This window comes from Pan troglodytes, chromosome 4 (assembly GCF_028858775.2).
Source record: "Pan troglodytes isolate AG18354 chromosome 4, NHGRI_mPanTro3-v2.0_pri, whole genome shotgun sequence".
NCBI classification, from domain to species: Eukaryota; Metazoa; Chordata; class Mammalia; order Primates; family Hominidae; genus Pan; species Pan troglodytes.
In genome coordinates this window covers 119,898,163-119,917,653 of record NC_072402.2, presented here as the reverse complement: position 1 = coordinate 119,917,653, position 19,491 = coordinate 119,898,163, and the positions used below count along the sequence as shown (strand labels likewise).

The 19,491-nt window shown below is 40.4% G+C and overlaps 1 protein-coding gene across 8 annotated transcripts in view; it reads right to left on the bottom strand.

Annotated features, from left to right (window-relative positions):
- ZNF474 (zinc finger protein 474) overlaps nucleotides 1–19,491 on the bottom strand; it is a 53,065-nt gene that overhangs the window by 17,892 nt on the left and 15,682 nt on the right. For 2 of the 8 annotated variants that reach the window (XM_016952760.4, XM_009449502.5), the window contains exons 2-4: nucleotides 12,055–12,948; nucleotides 7,512–7,601; nucleotides 4,458–4,666 (exon numbers count right to left, since the gene is read on the bottom strand). In XM_016952760.4, coding sequence (XP_016808249.2) covers nucleotides 4,458–4,666; nucleotides 7,512–7,601; nucleotides 12,055–12,736 — 981 coding nt within the window. In that variant the 5' untranslated portion in view covers nucleotides 12,737–12,948. 8 annotated transcript variants of the gene reach the window in all.

Genomic DNA, 19,491 nt, shown 5'->3' with positions numbered 1-19,491 from the left:
TAGGATCCTGGACTTTTGGTCCTTAAAAATTATCAGAAGGTTTGGCTCCAAGGTGTCTGATCCAGAAGAATAGCTTCATCGTTCCAGAGACTCCCACAGGTGATCCAAATGGTAGTTGGCTGCTGGGGTGAGTTACCCTATGCTCAGGTATGAAGTGTGCATGCCCCTGGTCCCTGCACACAGCTATCACACAAACATGTGGCTCCTTTAGCATCCGCAGCTGTCTTCTCCTGGCCCAGGCATGGGTCTTTACAGCATCTCACCTGGTCTACCCAATGGTACTGCCTCATCTTGGCTTTATACTCTGGATTTCAGGTTGCAAGCTGATGGACAAACAGCCATTTCAATCAACAGGCATGTTTTACTTGGTCAGCACAATGTTCTTAAAAGTTTTAAATGTGAATATCTTTAGGTGAGGCTTACTCTCTAGTATACCACAAGCTCTACCACTCCCTGTTGCCCTCTATGCAGCCTGTTCTGCCCCTGAAAGCATTTGAGCTTGTGACTCTGAGCTGCCTATTTTTCCAATCCCTCTCCTCACTCATATCCCCAATAAAAGGTATTTTCCTTATATCTCATTTCTAAGAAGTGAACTAACCTTATTATTAATTCACATTAATTTGCCAGTGACTATAAGGGAATCTTTGCATTTTAGCTGAGATCTCCTGCAGAGTCAGTGTGTTCACTTGAAAGACTGAGTCATTGACTGAGGAATTAAAACAAAACTTGCCAGGTAGTAGGAGAGGTATTTTAGAGAGAGAAAAAAAGGGTGACACAGAGATTGTCACATTGAAGATTCCTTGCTCTTTTTGAATTTAAGCATGATGACAATTACAACAGAACTTGACAAGAGGCTTGAAGCCTATCCTTAGGCAAAAGAAGCTGTACTTTAAGGCATGAGACCGATTTCCAAGACACTATGCACACAGTAAGCATGGGTAATCCTTGAGTCATTTACTCTCTGGGGGATTTTTGCTTTCCCTGCTCCCAGCTGGATCCCAGGCTGTCAAAAACAGGGCACATCTTGCCAAGGTCTGAGGGAATTATGTGATTGTGTAGCTATTTGAATGTGTGTCATTCCATCAATGAGTGTTTCTCTTTCTCCATGATAAAATTAAACTAAAAATTTGGGCCTTAGCTTCTGTTTTAGATTTTCCACCCTCCTGTTTCCTTCCATTAAGCCAAATAATTGAGATTTCTGTGGTAAGTGCACAGGGCATATCATAGAATGCAGGAAGTTTGGATGGAGGAAGTTAAGAGTGAGCGTTCCCCTCCCTCCATACTTGGTGAAAAAGGCTAAAACCTCTTTTATAAATCCTTGTGTATGTTGCAATATTAAACATGTCTGACCAAGTGGCATAATGGCAACTAATTACCAGCATTTACCGACTAACAGGCACTGTACTAAACACTTTACATGCTTTATTTCATTTGTTCTCATAATAACCCTCTGGGCAGAGCTCAATGCCCCTATTTTATAAACCAGGAAACTAAAGCACACAGTGATTACTAAGTGGAAAAGCTGGTTTCTGTTGCAGAGAGTAGGGTCTCCTGTGAAGTGGGCAGGGAGAAGCTGACAGATAAAGTTTTGTTAGGCACCATCCCAGGTCCTTTGCAGGCATCCTCTCATTCCAACCTCTTATGGTGGAAACTGAGGCTTGGGGAGGTTAAGTAACTTGTTCAAAGATATTTGATTTAATTGTGCATCTATGATCTGAATCCAGGTCTGTCTGATTCCAGTTGCTTCTAGAAACATGGGAGATACAGTCATCAGTGGTCAGTGGGGTATCATGCCCTGCCTTACAAGTCCAGAGTCAGCCATTGGATGGGACTGGGGAAAAACTAGCAAAACTCCTGCCTTTGCTCTCCCAACTACCTCAAAAGTTTATTCCTTTGGGTCAAACATTACCTTCTCCCAGATAGGTTTTCAGAATGCAAACAGTCCTATGAAGGATGGTTTTCTGTTAAGTTTATAAAATTATCTTGACCCCTTCCAACAATACCAAGGGGTGGGGGTGCAGAGGTAGGAAGGGTGCAGAAGGTGCTAAAAGGCAAAGGAGATTAGAATATGAGGCGAGGCCACCAGAGACTCATTTCTCCAAATCAGAATTTTGCCTTCAGCCATTTAAAACATAATTTCAACCAACTTGACTGAGACTGAATATATACAATTAAGTTTCTACTCTCTTAGTCATGTCCTCCTACATGCAAAGTATAAATAGCATTTTAATGTATAGGAGTAACTGCATAGTTCAATCCCAAACCTTAACAATTGCAGAGTTTGATTGTCTAGAAACCACTGGTATTTCACATTTACTTCTGGTGTTTTTAAACAATTCTTCCCAAATGTCATATCTGGAAGGATCGTTGTTTGAAATTAAATTGTTTTTGGAAATCGCTGGATGCCGTGTAAAAGAATTTCCCAATCCGGTCTGTCTATTGGCCAACTATTAAAGAGTCTGTTACTTGTGATTTGGAGTTTTGTTTTGTTCCTTTTAACCTAAGAAAGATTTGACATTCATTTGGAAATGTTGTTTTTATTAAACTATCTTTATGTATTTAATTTTTTAAAAAGAACTATTGATATTTCCAATGCATGCCTGACATTTTAGTTATTTAATTGTTAATCTCGAGCTACAAAGCTGAAAAACATAGGTCAAAGAATGAATTCCAAAATAGACTCTAATTTGGTCTAGGTTTCTGAAAGAAACAATTTCCTAGCTGAAGGTTTTGTTTTTTAATTTTCACATTTGAGATAAGAGCCGTTTCTGCTTTTGTTTTTCTGATCTTAGAAGAACATAGTTGGAAGGTGAAGGGTTTGAGGTATTGATTAAATGTCTTGCCAAATTCTTGTCGGAAATGACTTTCCTTGAAGAAAATGGTTGGAGAATGTTCTTGGTGTTTGGTTCTTGTGCTCATCAGTTTGGATACAGGCCTGACTTTTATGCCAGTTGGCTTCTAGGTCACAGAGTAAAATGGAAAAACAAGGGAAAATGGAGGAAAGACAAGAAAAATCCATGGGCTATGGCAGACACTCAATTTGTCCAGTGCATACAATTAAAGAGATGAAAAAAAATGCTCTCTGACCTGAACTTGGATGTTGGGCTGTCTCTAGTGCCTGATTTGTCTACAGCTTATGTGTTAGAGAGCACATTGCTCAGGAGCAGAGGCCAAAAAAAGGAATTTTCCTATAAAAAGAAGACCACCACCTTGGATAGGCCAGAAAGAATTCTAACTTTAAGATATTTTTTAAAAATTTTCCTATCAGAGTTGACCCCGCTCTCTCCTTATCCTTCCCTTCTACTCTCTGCCTCCAATTACTTGAAGCTTTAACATGGGACCAGTGATACCTTTATGTTCCCACCTTCTCTGATTAAAGGTAACCTGGGATATGAGAGCAGCATGGGAGACTTTAAAGATGGGACCATGGCATCAGAGCAGGTGCTTGGGCTGAGAATATTGGAAACTTATTGAGTTCCTGGATTTACTAGCCCTTTCCTCAATTTGTAGGTCATTTCTTTCTATGTATAAGACAACCTTAAAAATTAAATGTTAGAAAGAGACAAGAGATGTAAGGGAGAGGAGCACTACACAACATAAAGAGAGAGAAGAAGATGGAGTCCCAAGTAAAGTTCTCTCAATTCCCCACCTATCCATAAGACTGAACTTATGCCTCACATTGAGCAGTGAGATTCTGTTCATGGGACAGTCACCTCTGTTTCAATAAGGACTCCTTACAGATTGCGTTGTACTGCCTTTGTTGGAGTTTTAAGAATTTTGGGAGAGATTGTAGTTGTTGACCTTGGAATTTGGATTTTTAAGTACTGAAGCTATATCCATTCGTTCATTATATAAAAATTCAGTATGCATGATCACTAGGAAATGTGGATGTACGTGTGTTTGGACTGGAAGCAAATGATGGGGGAAAAAGGCTTTGAAGACATATGAAATTAAGCTAGATTAACTTTTTGAGAGTATAACTATGTTATGGTTTTTGTTCATTTTAGGCCTAAATAATATTTGAATTTATAATATGTGATTCTCTCCTCTCACAGAAGTTACAGTCAGTATTTTTCTTTCTAGAGAAGCAGAAAGCCACATACAGAAGCGCCAATGCAAAGAAAAAGCACCTATTTTTGCTTTGGGCTTTGGGCTCTGGGAGATGTAGTTGTATCTATCACAGTGTCTCTACCCAGCAATATGTGATATATAATTATAAGTCATGGATGAGTTTTTAAATAATTATATTAGACTGTGATTTGTACAGGTGAGCATTATCCTTTAAATTTTTAGATTAGAAAGCTACATGTCAATTTCACTCATGAGGCTGTTGCTCTAAAATGTGTAACTTTCCCCACCTTCAACACACACATATTCCACACATGTAATACATATACACAAATTCCCTTGGGTTGCCTTCTGGAGCCAACAATGTAGAAGAGAACTGGTCCTGTTACCTTAGTGTTGTGGTCTGTCGATGTGAGAGCCATGGGATCATAGAATGCTGCCCTGATATGCAGGCATGGTTGGCACCAAGGAAAGATGAAGAAATGACACAGGCAGTTGGATATTAGTAGTCCAGCGGTCAGCATCATCAAGGGGTAGTTTGTGAGGTCAAGGCTGGTTTTCATGACATCAGCACAGCTGAGGAGGTGAACTAGGACCACTGAAGATTATTAAAAAGGTCGGATCTACAAGTAGGATCCCACTGAATGTTTCATCTACCACCTCCAAAGAAGCGGAGATCATAGAGGGAAATAATTCTAAAAGACTTAGTCTTTTTTTTTTGAGACGGAGTCTCGTTCTGTCGCCCAGGCTGGAGTGCAGTGGAGCGATCTGGGCTCACTGCAAGCTCCGCCTCCCAGGTTCACGCCATTCTCCTGCCTCAGCCTCCCGAGTAGCTGGGACTACAGGCACCCGCCACCATACCCGGCTAACTTTTTGTGTTTTTAGTAGAGACAGGGTTTCACCATGTTAGCCAGGATGGTCTTGATCTCCTGACCTCGTGATCCACCCGCCTCGGCCTCCCAAAGTGCTGGGATTACAGGCGTGATCCACCGCGCCCGGCCTCTAAAAGACTTAGTCTTGATTTCAGGAGCTCAGTTTTAACAGAAGGCCTGAAGAGACAAAGGACTAAGAAGGTTCTTAACATTAACCTTTTTCTATCTCTTTATACCTCTCTCTTTCTCATCCGATAGGCTTGATAAGATTGCCTGATATTTCATCGAGAAAATTTGAGATACAAGCTAACAGGTAGTAGTTACCTTATCTCCCCACTAATAACCTACAGGCTTGCCTTCATCTGTGTTCATCACTCTCCTGAAACAAAAAAATTGCCCTCTCCTATCGAAGACCTTCCTTCTACACACACTGGTGATCCCATCTCCTGGTGCCTATTTTTTTTCCAGGTTTTGCACTTTCTCTGATCACCTCTCTTGCTTCTTCAACCTCCTTTTCTCCACTGGATCATTATTCTAAGCATTAAAACATAATCTAGAAGCTCCCACCTTTTGAAAAAAACCTCTCATCCCAATATCTCTATTCCTAGCCAACCTACTATTTCTCTTCTAGTCTTCAAAGCCATACTTCTCAAAACACATTCTATCTTTATTCTCCATATGCTCTGCAGCTCTCACCACTGCACTGTGTGCTTTCCAAGGTTAGCAGCTGCATCCACACTGCCAAATTAAATATTTTTTGGTCCTCATTCTACTCAACCTCTCAGCATCAAACACTGTTTTCCACGCCTTTATTTACAACATTTGTCTGATCTCAGCTTTCACGGCACCCTACTCTAGGCCTTTCTCTTGCATCTCCAGACCTTCATTCTCCAGCTTCTTCCCCTCTAGTCCCTAAATATTGTATCTCAGGGCTCAGCCCTGGGCCGTTTTTCTATCTGAGTAATCATTCTGAATGCTTTAAATATATGTTAATAATGCACAAATGTATATCCCAGCCCAGTCCTCCCTTCTGAGTTCCAGACTCATAGATCCAGTTTAACTCAAATATCTCATATGCATTTTGAATTTGATAAGGCCAGAATTAAACTATAGATCTTACTTCCCCAAATCCAACCCTTCCACAGTCTTCTTCATCTTAGAAAATGGTACTACTAGTGCAGTTGCTCAAGCTAGAAATCTGGGAGTCATCCTTGACCCTCTTTCTTACCCTCCACATCCCAACTATCACCAAGATCTGCCCATTGTACCTTATCTTTATCTCTGCTACCAACATGATATGCCAAGGCATCACCAGCTCTCACCTGGGTTCCTGCAGTAACCAAACTACTGATGTCCCTGTGTTGACAGAGCAGCTGGAGGAAACTATGCTACCTCTTCAGCCTCATCATGTGCCTGTTCCCTCTCTCATTAGGCCCTGGCCACATGTGCACTCTTTCACTTCATTATAAGATCTTCCTTACCTCAGGACCTTCATACATGCTGCCATTGATCCGAATGTCTTTTTCTCTAACCATTCCCTTCCTCCACATGTTTCCTCTTGGCTAGTGCTTTCACACCTTTTATGTCTTAGCTGAAATATCTTCCTCCCACAGGTTTTCTCTAGCCAAGATCCTGAATGTTTGTCTTCCACCATTCCACACTGTCATATCACAATTTTAAATTGTATATTTTTTTAAAATTCCATATGATTTCCTCAATAGGACTACAAACTCCAAGAGGTCAAGAACTGTGCCTATATTTTTATGACTCTATATTTAGTACTTAGTCCAATGCCTAATGATAAGTATTAATGAATGAATAGAATTCTGTCCTCTTTTTCCTGTCTAACACTCACAGGTCGGCAGGGTAGCGACACCCATTTTTTATATCACTTCTATGCCCCTTTCACAGTGACATGAAAATATATGAATTTTTGGAATTAGACAGAATGGCTCTGACAGCCACTTGCGAACCCACTGTATGACTTTAAGCAAGTTGGTTAACCAAAATCTCCCAACCTGGAAAGTGGGAAAATAATGTTTATCTTATAGTAATATAATGAGAATTAAAATGACATCAGGTATATCAAATGCTAATCATAAGGTGCTGTGGTTTCAATGGTGGTGTCTCCTCCAAAATTCACCGTGGATCTTACTTCCTAGTGCAACAATGTTAAGAGGTGTGGCCTTTGTGAGGTGATTAAGCTGTGAAGGCACCACCTTCATGAATGGGCTTCACACCCTTATAAAAGTGCTCAAGGTTAGAAGAGGGAGCACCCTTCTTGCATTTCCATCCCTTCCACCACAGCATTTCTCCCCTCTGGAGGATCTAGCAACTAATTACCATCTTGGAAGTAGAGCATTCTTCACAAGTTCATAAAAATCCTGCTGGTACCTTGATTTTGGACTTCCCAGCCTCTGGAACCATGAAATATAAATTTCTGTTCTTTATAAATTACTCAGTCTTTGGTATTTTGTTATAGCAACACATATGGACTAAGACATAAAGGCATTCAGTAAAAGTTAGTTGCCTGTCTTCCATGCCTTCCCCCAAACTCCAAATTCTTCTTACCCAATAGATACACATGCAGAATTTGAAAAGATGAGAATATCCTGCCCTCATGAGTTTTTCTGATTATGCTCTTCCCACTGTGAGTTTTGCCTGTAAACAATAAGATACTTAGCCAGAGAAGAACATTTGTAGCTTTAAATCAAATATGTAACTCTAGCACTAAATAACTGGAGTTTATCTAATAAGGGCACCTTCTCAAATACATTTGGGGATAACACAAAGGAGGAAAAAGTCAATAATATTATTTGATAGCACAGAACACATTACTTTAAAAGAAAACACCAGATGGCAGCACCAGATGCTGGAGATGTGTCTGATGGGGCTTTAGCTCAAACCTGAGGACTGAGGATGCTGAAAGTAGCTTAAAACTGTGTTTAGAGAGACAATCATTTATAGAAAAGATAGTTCCCCTTAAGAAAAATAATACATATTTTGCAATATAGAACACGGTTTTTAGGAACAGCGTTTCAAATGTTACAAGTGAAATCCTAGGAAAATAACCCCAAGCCTTACCTAATAAAAACTTATTAGACAAAAACTTCATTCTGGTTTATAGTTAATTAGCTCTCTTCTGTTCCAATTAGCTTGAAAGGGCCTAAAGCTAAAGAATGAATTACAATCAGCTTCTAAAAACAGGCAAAATTTTATCAACTATTAAATGAAAATATTAAAATTTATTCATTCACATTAAAATAAGAATAATTACTTCTATTATATCCCTCAGCATAGCTTAGAAAATAATTTACTAAAATGACATCAAAGAATCTCATTAAATGTATGTGATATTAAAATTTAAAATGTTAATATATAGTTTGATCCATATTATGAATCAAAATTTTATCTGCAATTGACACCCCTTTTAAATTTTTGCTAAATTGGTATTACCCATCTAGGCTTTTCTTTTAGAGGAAAGAAAGGAAGTGTGAGGCTGCACATTACACTATGAAATACATAAACACAGTCCCAGGACCATCCCACCTTTTAAATAAAAATCCACACTGAAGGTTTTATTCCTCTTAAATACTGTTTAGTGTCCTTCACAACTTTCCTGGGAGATCAGGAAGAGTGAGCTCAGTGCTATACTTTGGATGTGAAACAGTGAGACAATCTGAGCCAATATATTGGTTAGAAGGCAACGCAAAATGCCCACTGAGATCTTGGAGCAGAACTTGTCTAATCGGTGTTTGTGTTTAGATTTGATAGAAGGATCACAGGAGCATCTGTATCATAAGGGACCTGAGCCAATCTATTTTGGAGAAACATTCTGAGGGAAAGGTAATTCATTCTGCCAGTGAAACAGTGACTGTGGGGTCACTGGAGTGAATTGTTTTCCAAGTACTATGATCATAGTTCTGAAACTATTTCTCTCACCTGAATCCACTACAAGATTGAACCCTGTGAGAACATAAGGCACGATAGCTGATTCTAATCTGAAATCAGACCAAGGATTCCGGGGGGAAATCTGAATTGTAAGAAGGAATGTATGAGAGTCACAGGCTGCCAAAAGTCAGCTTTCACAGACAGATGAAATTCTGAAATCTAATAATCATTAGAGTAGTGTTCTTTATGGAAAATGAGTAATTCATAGCACTAAAATTTAAATGATAGAAAAATATCTATAGGGAGGATCAAATCATAACTAAACTACACAGTGAAGGAAAGGCTTTCTGCTGAAAGCACTATGGAATGGTAAATATCTTCTCTAAGAAAGGGCTAAAGCCCACTGCTTTGAAAGTTCTTATGCTCCCTGGAAGCCGAAGAGCTTTCTCCTTCATAACTAACCCAAGCTTGTTTTAAGCCTGGCAGCCAAAGGGTCCCTATGTTGGATGACCTTTCTATGCCCTCTACTGAATCTTGTGTGGTCCCCAAACAGGCCAGCACACATCCGACAGTGGTCGGGGCCAATTTCCCATTCACATGTGTGTTCTCAGGCCTGAGAACAGGGTTGGGTGTGCTCTGACATAGTCATGTCCTCTAGACCGCCTCCCCCTACTCTTGTCTAAATGCGTAAGTCGAGTCACTGAAGGGCCATCGCTGGCCTCTCCTGACATTCTCCCCTCCAGATGACCGGGTGAGTCAGGAAGGTGTTTCCTCGGGAAGCTGGGGGCCCAAGCCAGCCAGTTTCAGCCATCGTTACTGAGTAAGAACATGCTGTGCTCAGCCTGTTGGCTCCACTCTTGAGCACAAAGTATGTGTTACAACAACAAGCACAAGAATACTGACCACACGCTTCCCTATCTCTAGATCTGTAATGAGAACATTTGAAGTAAATACATACAATCAAGAAACAGTTCTGTAAGGCAGAAATTGAACAGAGTTTCTGATTTGTGGCCCTGAGACACAGCTTCTTGTACTCTGTGAATCCAGACCCCACAGGTTATGGAAGAAAAGCAACAGACAGAAGATGGGAAAAACAGGTCATGTTTATAAGACCAGCTTGAAGACCATGCCACACTGAGGAGTTTGGTTTTTCGTTAGGCAAAGAAACTAGCTGTTTTTTCTTCAATGTTCATCGGAAAACTTGCCCAGCAGCTGTGAGTGACTCTTCAGCTTTCGAATCATGGTCTTGGAATCTTCTAAACCAGTAAGACCATACTTATTTTATTTTAAACATGGAATTTAGGAGCAAAGGACTAGACAGTCCTCAAAGTAATAAAATAAAAAAGAAAGAAAAATCATATTAGAAATAAAGAATGCCCCCTCCCCAACCAATTCCTTTGGTTTAATCTTTTACAATAGCTTGGTATAATCTTCGTTTTTTTTTTTTCTGTCTGTCTTTCTTTTTCTTTTTCTTTTTTTTTTTTTTTTTTTGAGATGCAGCCTCAGTCTGTCACCCAGGCTGGAGTGCAGTGTGTGATTTCAGCTCATTGCAACCTCCAACTCCTGGGTTCGAGCGATTCTCCTGTCTCAGCCTCCCGAGTAGCTGGGATTACAGTCATGCCCAGCTAACTTTTCTATTTTTAGTAGAGACATATTGGTCAAGCTGATCTTGAACTGCTGACCTCAGGATTTGGTCTCCCAAAGTGCTGGGATTATAGGCATGAACCACCACACCTGGCCTAATCTTAGTTTTCTTAAGAATCCATTATCCCTGCAGGCTGGGCTTTACATTATCCCCAAGTGCTGGGATTACAGGCATGAACCACCGCACCTGGCCTAATCTTAGTTTTCTTAAGAATTCATTATCTTGGCAGGCTGGGCTTTTCAAGTAGCAAGCCATGGAAAAAAGACTTTTACCACTTCCTGTTTCTCATAATTTGATATTCTGTAAGGTTGACACAAGACAAAACATCCACAATCTGGTTTAATGGACAAAGAACATGGACCAGGCCCTATCTTGCAGGTAGCCACCCTCGTAATCATCTCTCTCCAATCCTTGCCCATGGTGAAACTTTAGATAAAACCCTAAAAACTCTTTGCCATTCAAGCTGGGGGTTCCTGGGCTCATGCTTATTCAGAATGGCCCAAGTTGGGGGGTCAGGGCCTTGTCTTCAGCCTGAACACAGGGCACAGAGCAGCAGCAGGAACCAAGCACCTCACAGAATATAACCTAGTTGCTTCAGTGTCTACACTGGGGTTAATTTCCTACTTACTACAACCATGTACGTGTCAAAAGAAAAAATATGCTGTATTTACAGACCATGTGTATTTTTGCAAGTGCTTCAGTGTTTAATTGTTGCTAAAGTCATTTGGGGTTTTTGACACAGATTCTATTTTAGTAAGATAAACTCAGCATAACCCAGCATTGCCAAAAATGAATTCCTAAGGTAGATGACTAAAATAAACCGGCAATAAATATTGGCTGTTGGAATGGGAATTATATCTCTGTAATGTAGACACAGCATTAATGACTCATTTTCAAATTACAGTCTCTCCCAGGGATTATTCGTATCAGGGATCAGGGAAGAAAGAAGTCCATCTCTTCTTCTTTTAGACAGCAGAATTGAAGAGGAATATGAACCCATCAGGCAAGGATGTTCTTATATCTATTCAGCCAAGAGAGGTATAGGCCCTGGAGTTCAACAGGGAGTTAACTTGAACAGGCTGCTTTGAGGCTGATACAAGGCATTGATAGAAAAAATACTAGGGGCTGAGGTGGCTGATTCTGGGGATAGTTTTCTCTTGTTCCCCTACAGGCAGAGGGCACCACCAGATTCACCTAATGCGTCTTGTGTGGCATGAATTACCTTATCAGTTACACTGGGTGCTGCCCTGTTCCTTTGCTGCTTGGCATTAGTGGACTCTTTTAGGCCTCCTTTACTCCCTAAAGTCAAATTCTGATATTTTGGCCCATGAGGATGAGTTTTACAACTTCTCTGGTGTACCAGAAGGAGGTCTGAGGTAAAGATTTGGCTACAACTTGGGCAGGACACAAGCTGAGCTTGATTTGGTCCCACTTGGCTGGACTGTGCATTCGGAAGGGGCTGAGGCTTCTGTGGGAGTGGCCGGTGGAGCTCCACAGGGAGCCGGTCATTTTCTATTTTCCACTTTTCCAGGCATTTGGGCTCATGAATAGGAAGGGACAGGGTGCCAAATTCCTTACCACATATGTAGCAGATAACAGTCCTTGGTCGGGCTGGGGTTCCACTACAAGCTTTCTTGAGGCCAGTAAGATGATCAGAACTATTAGAGTGTGGTGCTCTGGGACCCTCACCCTTTGGCTTGCAGCTTCTGTGATGAACAAGAAGACGATCTGGCAAGAATGTGTGGCCACAGGATTCACAGGGCAGCAGCTGAGCCTGGGCACTCTGAAATGCAGCCTCATTAGTTGCCTGAAGACTGTAGGACCCCCTGCTGCAGAGAGACTGTGGTTTGGAGGGTTCTGGCCTCCTCAAGTGCTTGGGCAACTTGCTGTTTTCAATATGCCACTTCTGCAAGCACTGGGGTTCATGAATGGCAATTGACTGGGACCCAAATTCTCGACCACAGATATAACATACCCGGAATCCAGGCCTGCGGGCCGGGATCACAGGGGGGCTAAGCTGGCTTTCCGATATAATTCTTCTACTTGACAGTTTTGATAGTATCACAGTCCCAGGTCTCTTTTTCTGAGTGTCTGTCTTTATCTTTTCACCAGGATTAACACTCTCTGTTTCTGGCGAAAGGCTAGAATAGGAGTCACTAGAGAGAAGCCCAGCTTGGTTGATAAGGAAAGTGGGTTCTTTAGAATGGTGAAAAGTTTGCTGTAACTTATTGGAAATTCTTTTCTTCTTTCCTCTTTCCATTAACAAAGATGTCTTTCTGTAGTGCTTGCTCTGATTTCAGGCCAAACTCACTTTGGGCTTCTGCTTAGAGTGAAGGTTAGTGAGGTTAGTTGTCCTGGCGTTCACACCGTTGCCAGTACCTTAGCCTCACAGACCGTGACTCAGAGCTTCATTGCAGGACAGCAGTCTGGAATGTTGGAAAGTCCTCATTAAAGCTGAGATGTCTCCAAGATCTGTGGAGGGGGGTGGGAGACATAAGAAGTTATTATGTAAACACACACATACACACACACACACACACACACGTTTAGGTTGTTTTGTGTGTGTGTGTGTGTGTGTGGTTTTTTTTTTTTTTTTTTTGCTTGTTTTAAATATTGACCTTATATACTTTTTGACTAGCACAGTAACCAGCATATGGGATTTGGTCAATAAACTGACATAAACCTGAGGAAATCTTCCATCATCAGTTGCACTATCACTGTATTGAAAATCGTGTTCTGCCCAAAAAGTTAACTTGACAATTACAGCACATCATAGATACAGAAGACGCAAAGCAATAGAGGCTGAGACCAGGGTGGTGAGACCATAGAAGAGAAAACTGCAAACTGTGAATATTAGGTTAATGAAATCAGCAGGTCATATGAAAAGACCCCCTGGGCCCCACAGAAACTTCCACTACGTCAGAGATCCTTAACTTGTTAGTGACATGGATTCCTTTGACAATTCTGTGAAGCCTATGCACTTCTCAGAATAATATTTTTATAAGTAAAAATAAAAATTGTTGCTATCACAGGTGAAATCAGTTTTACTGAAATAATTTGTCAACTGTTTCTAGTTGTGATATGCATTTTAATTGAGGTAAAGTTGTGTCACAGACTTCTTGAGTGTCCATGGACCTGAAATTAAGAACTCTTGCAGAAGAAGTAATTCAAGAATGAATCTTATGAGGATTATCAGGATAGCCCTCAGAGGGACATAAACTTCTTGTGACACATCATGTATTCACTTTTGTTTATTATGGGAATAGGGTATTAATAAAGTGGAGCTATAATTCTCCAGCAAATAGTACAGCCTAGGCCGGCACCCATCCTGGTGGGATATCTGCAGATCTTTCATGGAAAGATGATACAGAGATGCTGCTGAGGCTCTTTTTTTTTTTTTTTTTTTAAAGGTATCATACCTACTTTCTTGTTTCATACATGTATGACTTCCAAATATTTTTAAATATAAAACAAAGGCCCTGGATTCCCCAAGGATCCCCACCAGAAGAAGTGGCAGCTTAGATATCCATTTATGGGAAGAATCTTAAATTTGTATATTGGGAAAAGTTATGAGTAAATTTTACCGTGGGCTTATAATCTGGCTCCCCAAAAAGATTATTTCAGAAGCCTCAGGACATTTTTCATTTCCTTTATAGTTTCATTTATCAGGGTGATAAACTCTAAAGCATCCATTCTTAACCACAGCCCCTGGTATGAAGCTGGATCCTGTACATCACGGCAAACACTTCGGTTTGGACAGTGCAAGGCCAGCAGTCCTGGTAATATGGAAACCCTGGGCACTGGATTTGATAAAGAACAAGAAGAGCTGTGATATCTGTGCCCAGCTCCTGTACTTCGGTGCCAACAAAGGTCTGAATCCTTGCCTTTAAGAGTATCAAATCAGGTCTGGCACAGAGAAAGAAGTTATTCTTCATTTTGACAGATTCTAAGACAGTAATGTTAACAGATGTGGGAAAAGTATGTGTTGGCCCCAGAGTGGCCAGCACAGAAAATAAAACAGAGAAATTTATCACTCGATCAGTACCATCTAAAAGAGAAAGTAGATCTATGGAACATAGGAATAGGGTAAAATTATTTCATTAGGTTTTAAATCCAGCCCATGGGTTATTTCCACAAACCATTCTGCTTCATTGGCTCTGTTCACCAAGGAATTTTAGTTTATCATTTTCCTTGATACTAGGAAATTGCAGACACTAATATGACTTAAGAAGACAGATTAGAAAAATCAGTGCAATCAAATAAGCCTCCTTCCCCTAAATTGCCTCTGCCTCTCTTTCTCTCTCTCTTTCTCCCTCTCCCTCCCTCTCTCTCTCTCTCACACACACACACACACACAGAGAGAGAGTCAATTCTGTTCCCAGCAGATTAGAATACTGAGAAATCCCCATGACTTTCCCCAGCAACCCCTCCATCTCCCTTTTGATAAGGTAAGAGAGGTAATATTTACTGAATGCCAATTATGTGCCAGATAGGGCACATATTTTTTTGTAAACATAATTTTAGTTAATTCTCAAATGATTATGAAGCAGGTATTATTATTTCAATTTTATAAGTAAAGAAACTGACTCAGAAAAGACAAGTAATTTGCCCAAGACTGTCAGTTTCTAAATGACAGAACTGTGAATCAATTCCAGCTCTCTTTGGCTCCAATACGTGGCTCTTTCCATTATTCATTCTGCCTAAATTCCTCCAGCAGAGCTTCTTCCCTTTAGTTTTTATCCCTGTTTTAATGTACTATCCATATGTCTCAGGGGAAGGTAACTAAGCTCTCACCAGCTGTTATGCTTCCTTTTAGAAGAAAGAAGAGGCAAGAAGGAGGAGTGCAGACAAGGCACAGAGGAGAAGCCTCTGAGAGGGACAAAGCAGAAGAGAGAGACTGGGGCTATGGAACACAATGTTTTCAATGTTAAGTGACAGGGGACTTTTTTTCTTCAACTTTTATTATAGGTTCGGGGTACATGTGCAGGTTTGGTATATGGGCATATTGTGTAATGCTGAGGTTTGGAGTACACATGAATCTGTCTCCCAGGTAGTAAGCATAGTACCTAATAGGTAGTTTTTCAGCCCTTCCTCCGCTTGCATTACTATCTGTTGTTCTCATCTTTATGCCCACGTGTACTTGACGTTTAGCTCCCACTTATAAGTGAGAACGTGTGGTATTTGGTTTTCTGTTTCTGCATTAAGAATCACTTTTGCCAGGCCGGGCACGGTGGTTCATGCCTGTAATCCCAGCACTTTGGGAGGCCGAGGTGGGCGGATCACCTGAGGTCTGGAGTTTGAGACCAGCCTGGCCAGCACGGTGAAACCCCATCTCTACTAGAAATACAAAAATTAGTTGGGTATGGTGGCTGTAATCCCAGCTACTCAGGAAGCTGAGACAGGAGAATCGCTTGAATCCATGAGGCAGAGTTTGCAGAGAGCCAAGATCGCGCCACTGCACTCCACCCTAGCTGACAAGAGTGAAACCCCATCTCAAAAGAAAAAAAAAAAAAGAAAAAAAAGAATCACTTTTGCCATATACAGTTGTTTTCTAGATGTAGTTTTTCCTGAGTGATGTGCAGTACAGATTCTTTTCTTAATTTCACCAGTATCTTCAGAAAAATCTACATAATCAGCAGAGGTAGGGACCAGTTGGGGGAATGGGGCAGACCACCAATGAATGATGTGTTTTGTCTGTCTTGATCATGGGCACAGGGTAAAAGTGAAGGCTGCCCCAAGAGGCCAGGTAGTGCTCAGTTTGAAGCCATGTCACCATTTTGATTAGGGATAGATCTTACCGCACACAAACATTTGTGCACTGCAAATATTTTCTCTGCAGCAAACACGATGAAACATCACAAAATGTCCATTTGAATCTTCAACTTTTCTTTTTCTACCATCCCTTTCCTTCTCCAATGTTCTCCTGAAATTTTTCCCTTATTGTGACTAAAGGTATCAAAATATGAAAGATGAGGTAGCTGGAAGCCAGTGAAATTTTTGGGAATGGAGGTGTCTTATGGAGAAATGCATAATGTTTCTGCCAGTGACTGTGCAAAGGCAACATGCCATGGCACAGCAGTGTTGGTTGCTCTCCCTTTATAAGTTAGCTCTAAAAGCAAAAGTGCTGGAAAATACTAAATGCATATACTTAAATCACATAAGAAATTGGCCTGTCACCCAAAACGTCATAAAGCAATGTTGCTAGTTTATAAAGAGAACCACTTTGCAAAGCCAGACAGTTTTACCTCAAGCATCTCTGGAGAAATGTTCACTCAGTTGGCCTGAATTATTCATTTTGACCATATCTGCACATAGGACATTTACAGAATGTCCTGGAAGGCATCACTTTTTATCAACATGATGCCATTTTTCCATTCTCTTCAGGATTCATGGGAAGGGAGAGACAAACACACAAAGATGAATGTAATAACCGTGGAAATCCAAAAACCATCTTGGCATTAGAAGGTGTCTCTCTAAAAGAGAGGGAACAGAACACAATGAAAAGTGTGATCATATCTTTTAAAAAATAATCTAGTCCTTTGAGGATGAGTTCATGTCCTTTGCAGGGACATGGATAAAGCTGGAAACCATCATTCTGAGCAGACTATCACAAGGACAGAAAACCGAACACCTCATGTTCACACTCGTAAGTGGGAACTGAACAATGAGAACACTTGGACACAGCACGGGGAACATCACACATGGGGGCCTGTTGTGGGGTGGGGGGATGGGGGAGGGATAGCATTAGGAGAAATACCTAATGTAAGTGATGATTTAATGGGTGCAGCAAACCAACATGGCACATGTATACCTATGTATCGAAACTGCATGTTGTGCACATTTACCCTAGAACTTAAAGTATATTAAAAAATCTAGTCCTTTGAAACAAAAGAAATATAGTTGATACATGATATGATCCCTTCTCTATTAGTATTGAATTCAAATTCTTTAAATGAACAAAAACATAAATAAGAAAGATGGAGTTGGGGCTGATGGTGGCTCTGATCAAGATTCTAAAATAGAGGAGGTTCATCTTCAATATTCTTCACCCACCCCATTCAGCAGCCTCCACTCTCCAGCCTAGTATTCTTGTATGCTCACCAGTCCATCTTACCTATGAAATCTTGCTTTCAAAAAGGAACTGATGGACTCATTTACACCAAGGCTTATAATTGATGAGATAATGTCCCTTCTAATGTCCGGCAGAGACAGTTAGTTCCTTACCAATAGCCATTCCACTCAACTCCCTCAATTAATAGAGCCCCAATTTTCAGCTGGGCACATCTACAAGCTCCTTTGTAGTTAGTGAAAATATTGTGTGGAACTTGTAAGAACAATTCTTGAAAAGGAAGAAGAGAACAATTGCTTCTCTTCCTTTCCTTCTTACTGATGCTTAGAAGATGGATGTGATGACTGGCGCTTTAGCAGCCAGTTGAGAACAGATTTCATTTATGTAACCCTTGATGTGACAGAGCAGAGGCCTGGATGGACTTGGGTCCCTGGTAATGCTGGAACCATCATAGAAGCCCTGGAGTGCCTTTCTTGGACTTTATTTACATAAGAAAAGTAAATTTTTATTTTTATTTTAGCCATTTTTAAGAGTCTGTTATTCACATGGGAACCTAATACTAATTGAGAGATATCTGTATTTTAATACTGGTGATTAGCACAATTCATCCTAATAATGTTATTTCAAATTTCAGATTTTTTTTGATGAAGGAATTTTTTTTGAGGGAGTAGAGGTTTGGGTGCAGAATTGACTTATTAAATATACACTTCTTAAAAATCCGAAATTTAAAAAATTGATACTATAAATACTGGATCAATGGTTCTTATGAAATTGATCACAACACTTCCTTTTTTAGAGATTCTTTTAAGAAAAAAAATTTAATGACTAATTTTTATAAAAAATAGCCTATTTTTTCCACAAGCTTATTAAAGAGCTAGCAGATAGCAATATTGTGCCAATTATTAACTTATTGTCTGTATACTCCCAACCTTCTTTCCTATATTTAGCTTTATGATACGGGTACAGGGACTCTGCACAGCCCATTTCTGCTTTTCAAGCTGGCTCTGTGTTATGCTCTGCCAACAGGAATAATGGAAGGAGAATGCAAGAATTGGGGAGCAAGAGGCCATTTAATCCTTTTAAAGGCTTCCTGTGTGCATGTGGTTGCTGTGAGCATTATTCCAGCAACACTCCTCTACTCCAGCAGCAGCAGTTCTTTTCAGTAGCAGCAGCTGAATCCAACCAAATTTGTAAAACCAGACAAACTGACCCTTCCCCACCAGATGCAATCACCAGCCAGTCTGTGCCTCCTCCTTGGAGATCTGATTTTCAACTCCATAGGGTGCCTCTTCTAAGTTTCTAAATTTTAATAATTCAAACTGATGTAACAACCCTCAAAATATAAGTAATAATAATCTGTGATATTCAAGCTGCATATTACTTAAATATTGCAATAAATATAAATGCAAATTAATTCTTTCATAGAATCTTATAAAATAAGATGCTTATCTGAACATTTAATCCTCAACTCATTCAGACCACTGAAAATGCATTTTTGTTATTTTTACACTATCGCAGTGCTTTAAGAGCTAGAATGTATTGTTCTTCCATTTTCCAGTAGATGAACAAATTCATAAGGGAAGCCTACTGTTCTAAGCATGCTTGTATTTTTTTAAATTTTATGTGACACTCTTCACCTGCTGACCCCCAAGCCACAAGGCCACCACTGCCACAGAGGAAGCCATAGCAAAGTGATCCTACTCATAGACCAAAGATGACCAGGAGTGTTGAGGGCAGCTTGTCGGGCTCATTCTCACTGGTTCTGCGTACTCTTTTCTAGGCAGCATCTGGTCCCATGGCATCTGCAGACCTCAGCCAATCTAATGTGAGAGGGAAAGGCCATGTGAGAGCAGCTGGGACCTAGAGGCAGTATGGTTTAAGAAATATAGGAGCAGCATTTGAAAGGTAAAAAGTGGAAACATTTTCATAAAAGCCACTTAGCCTGA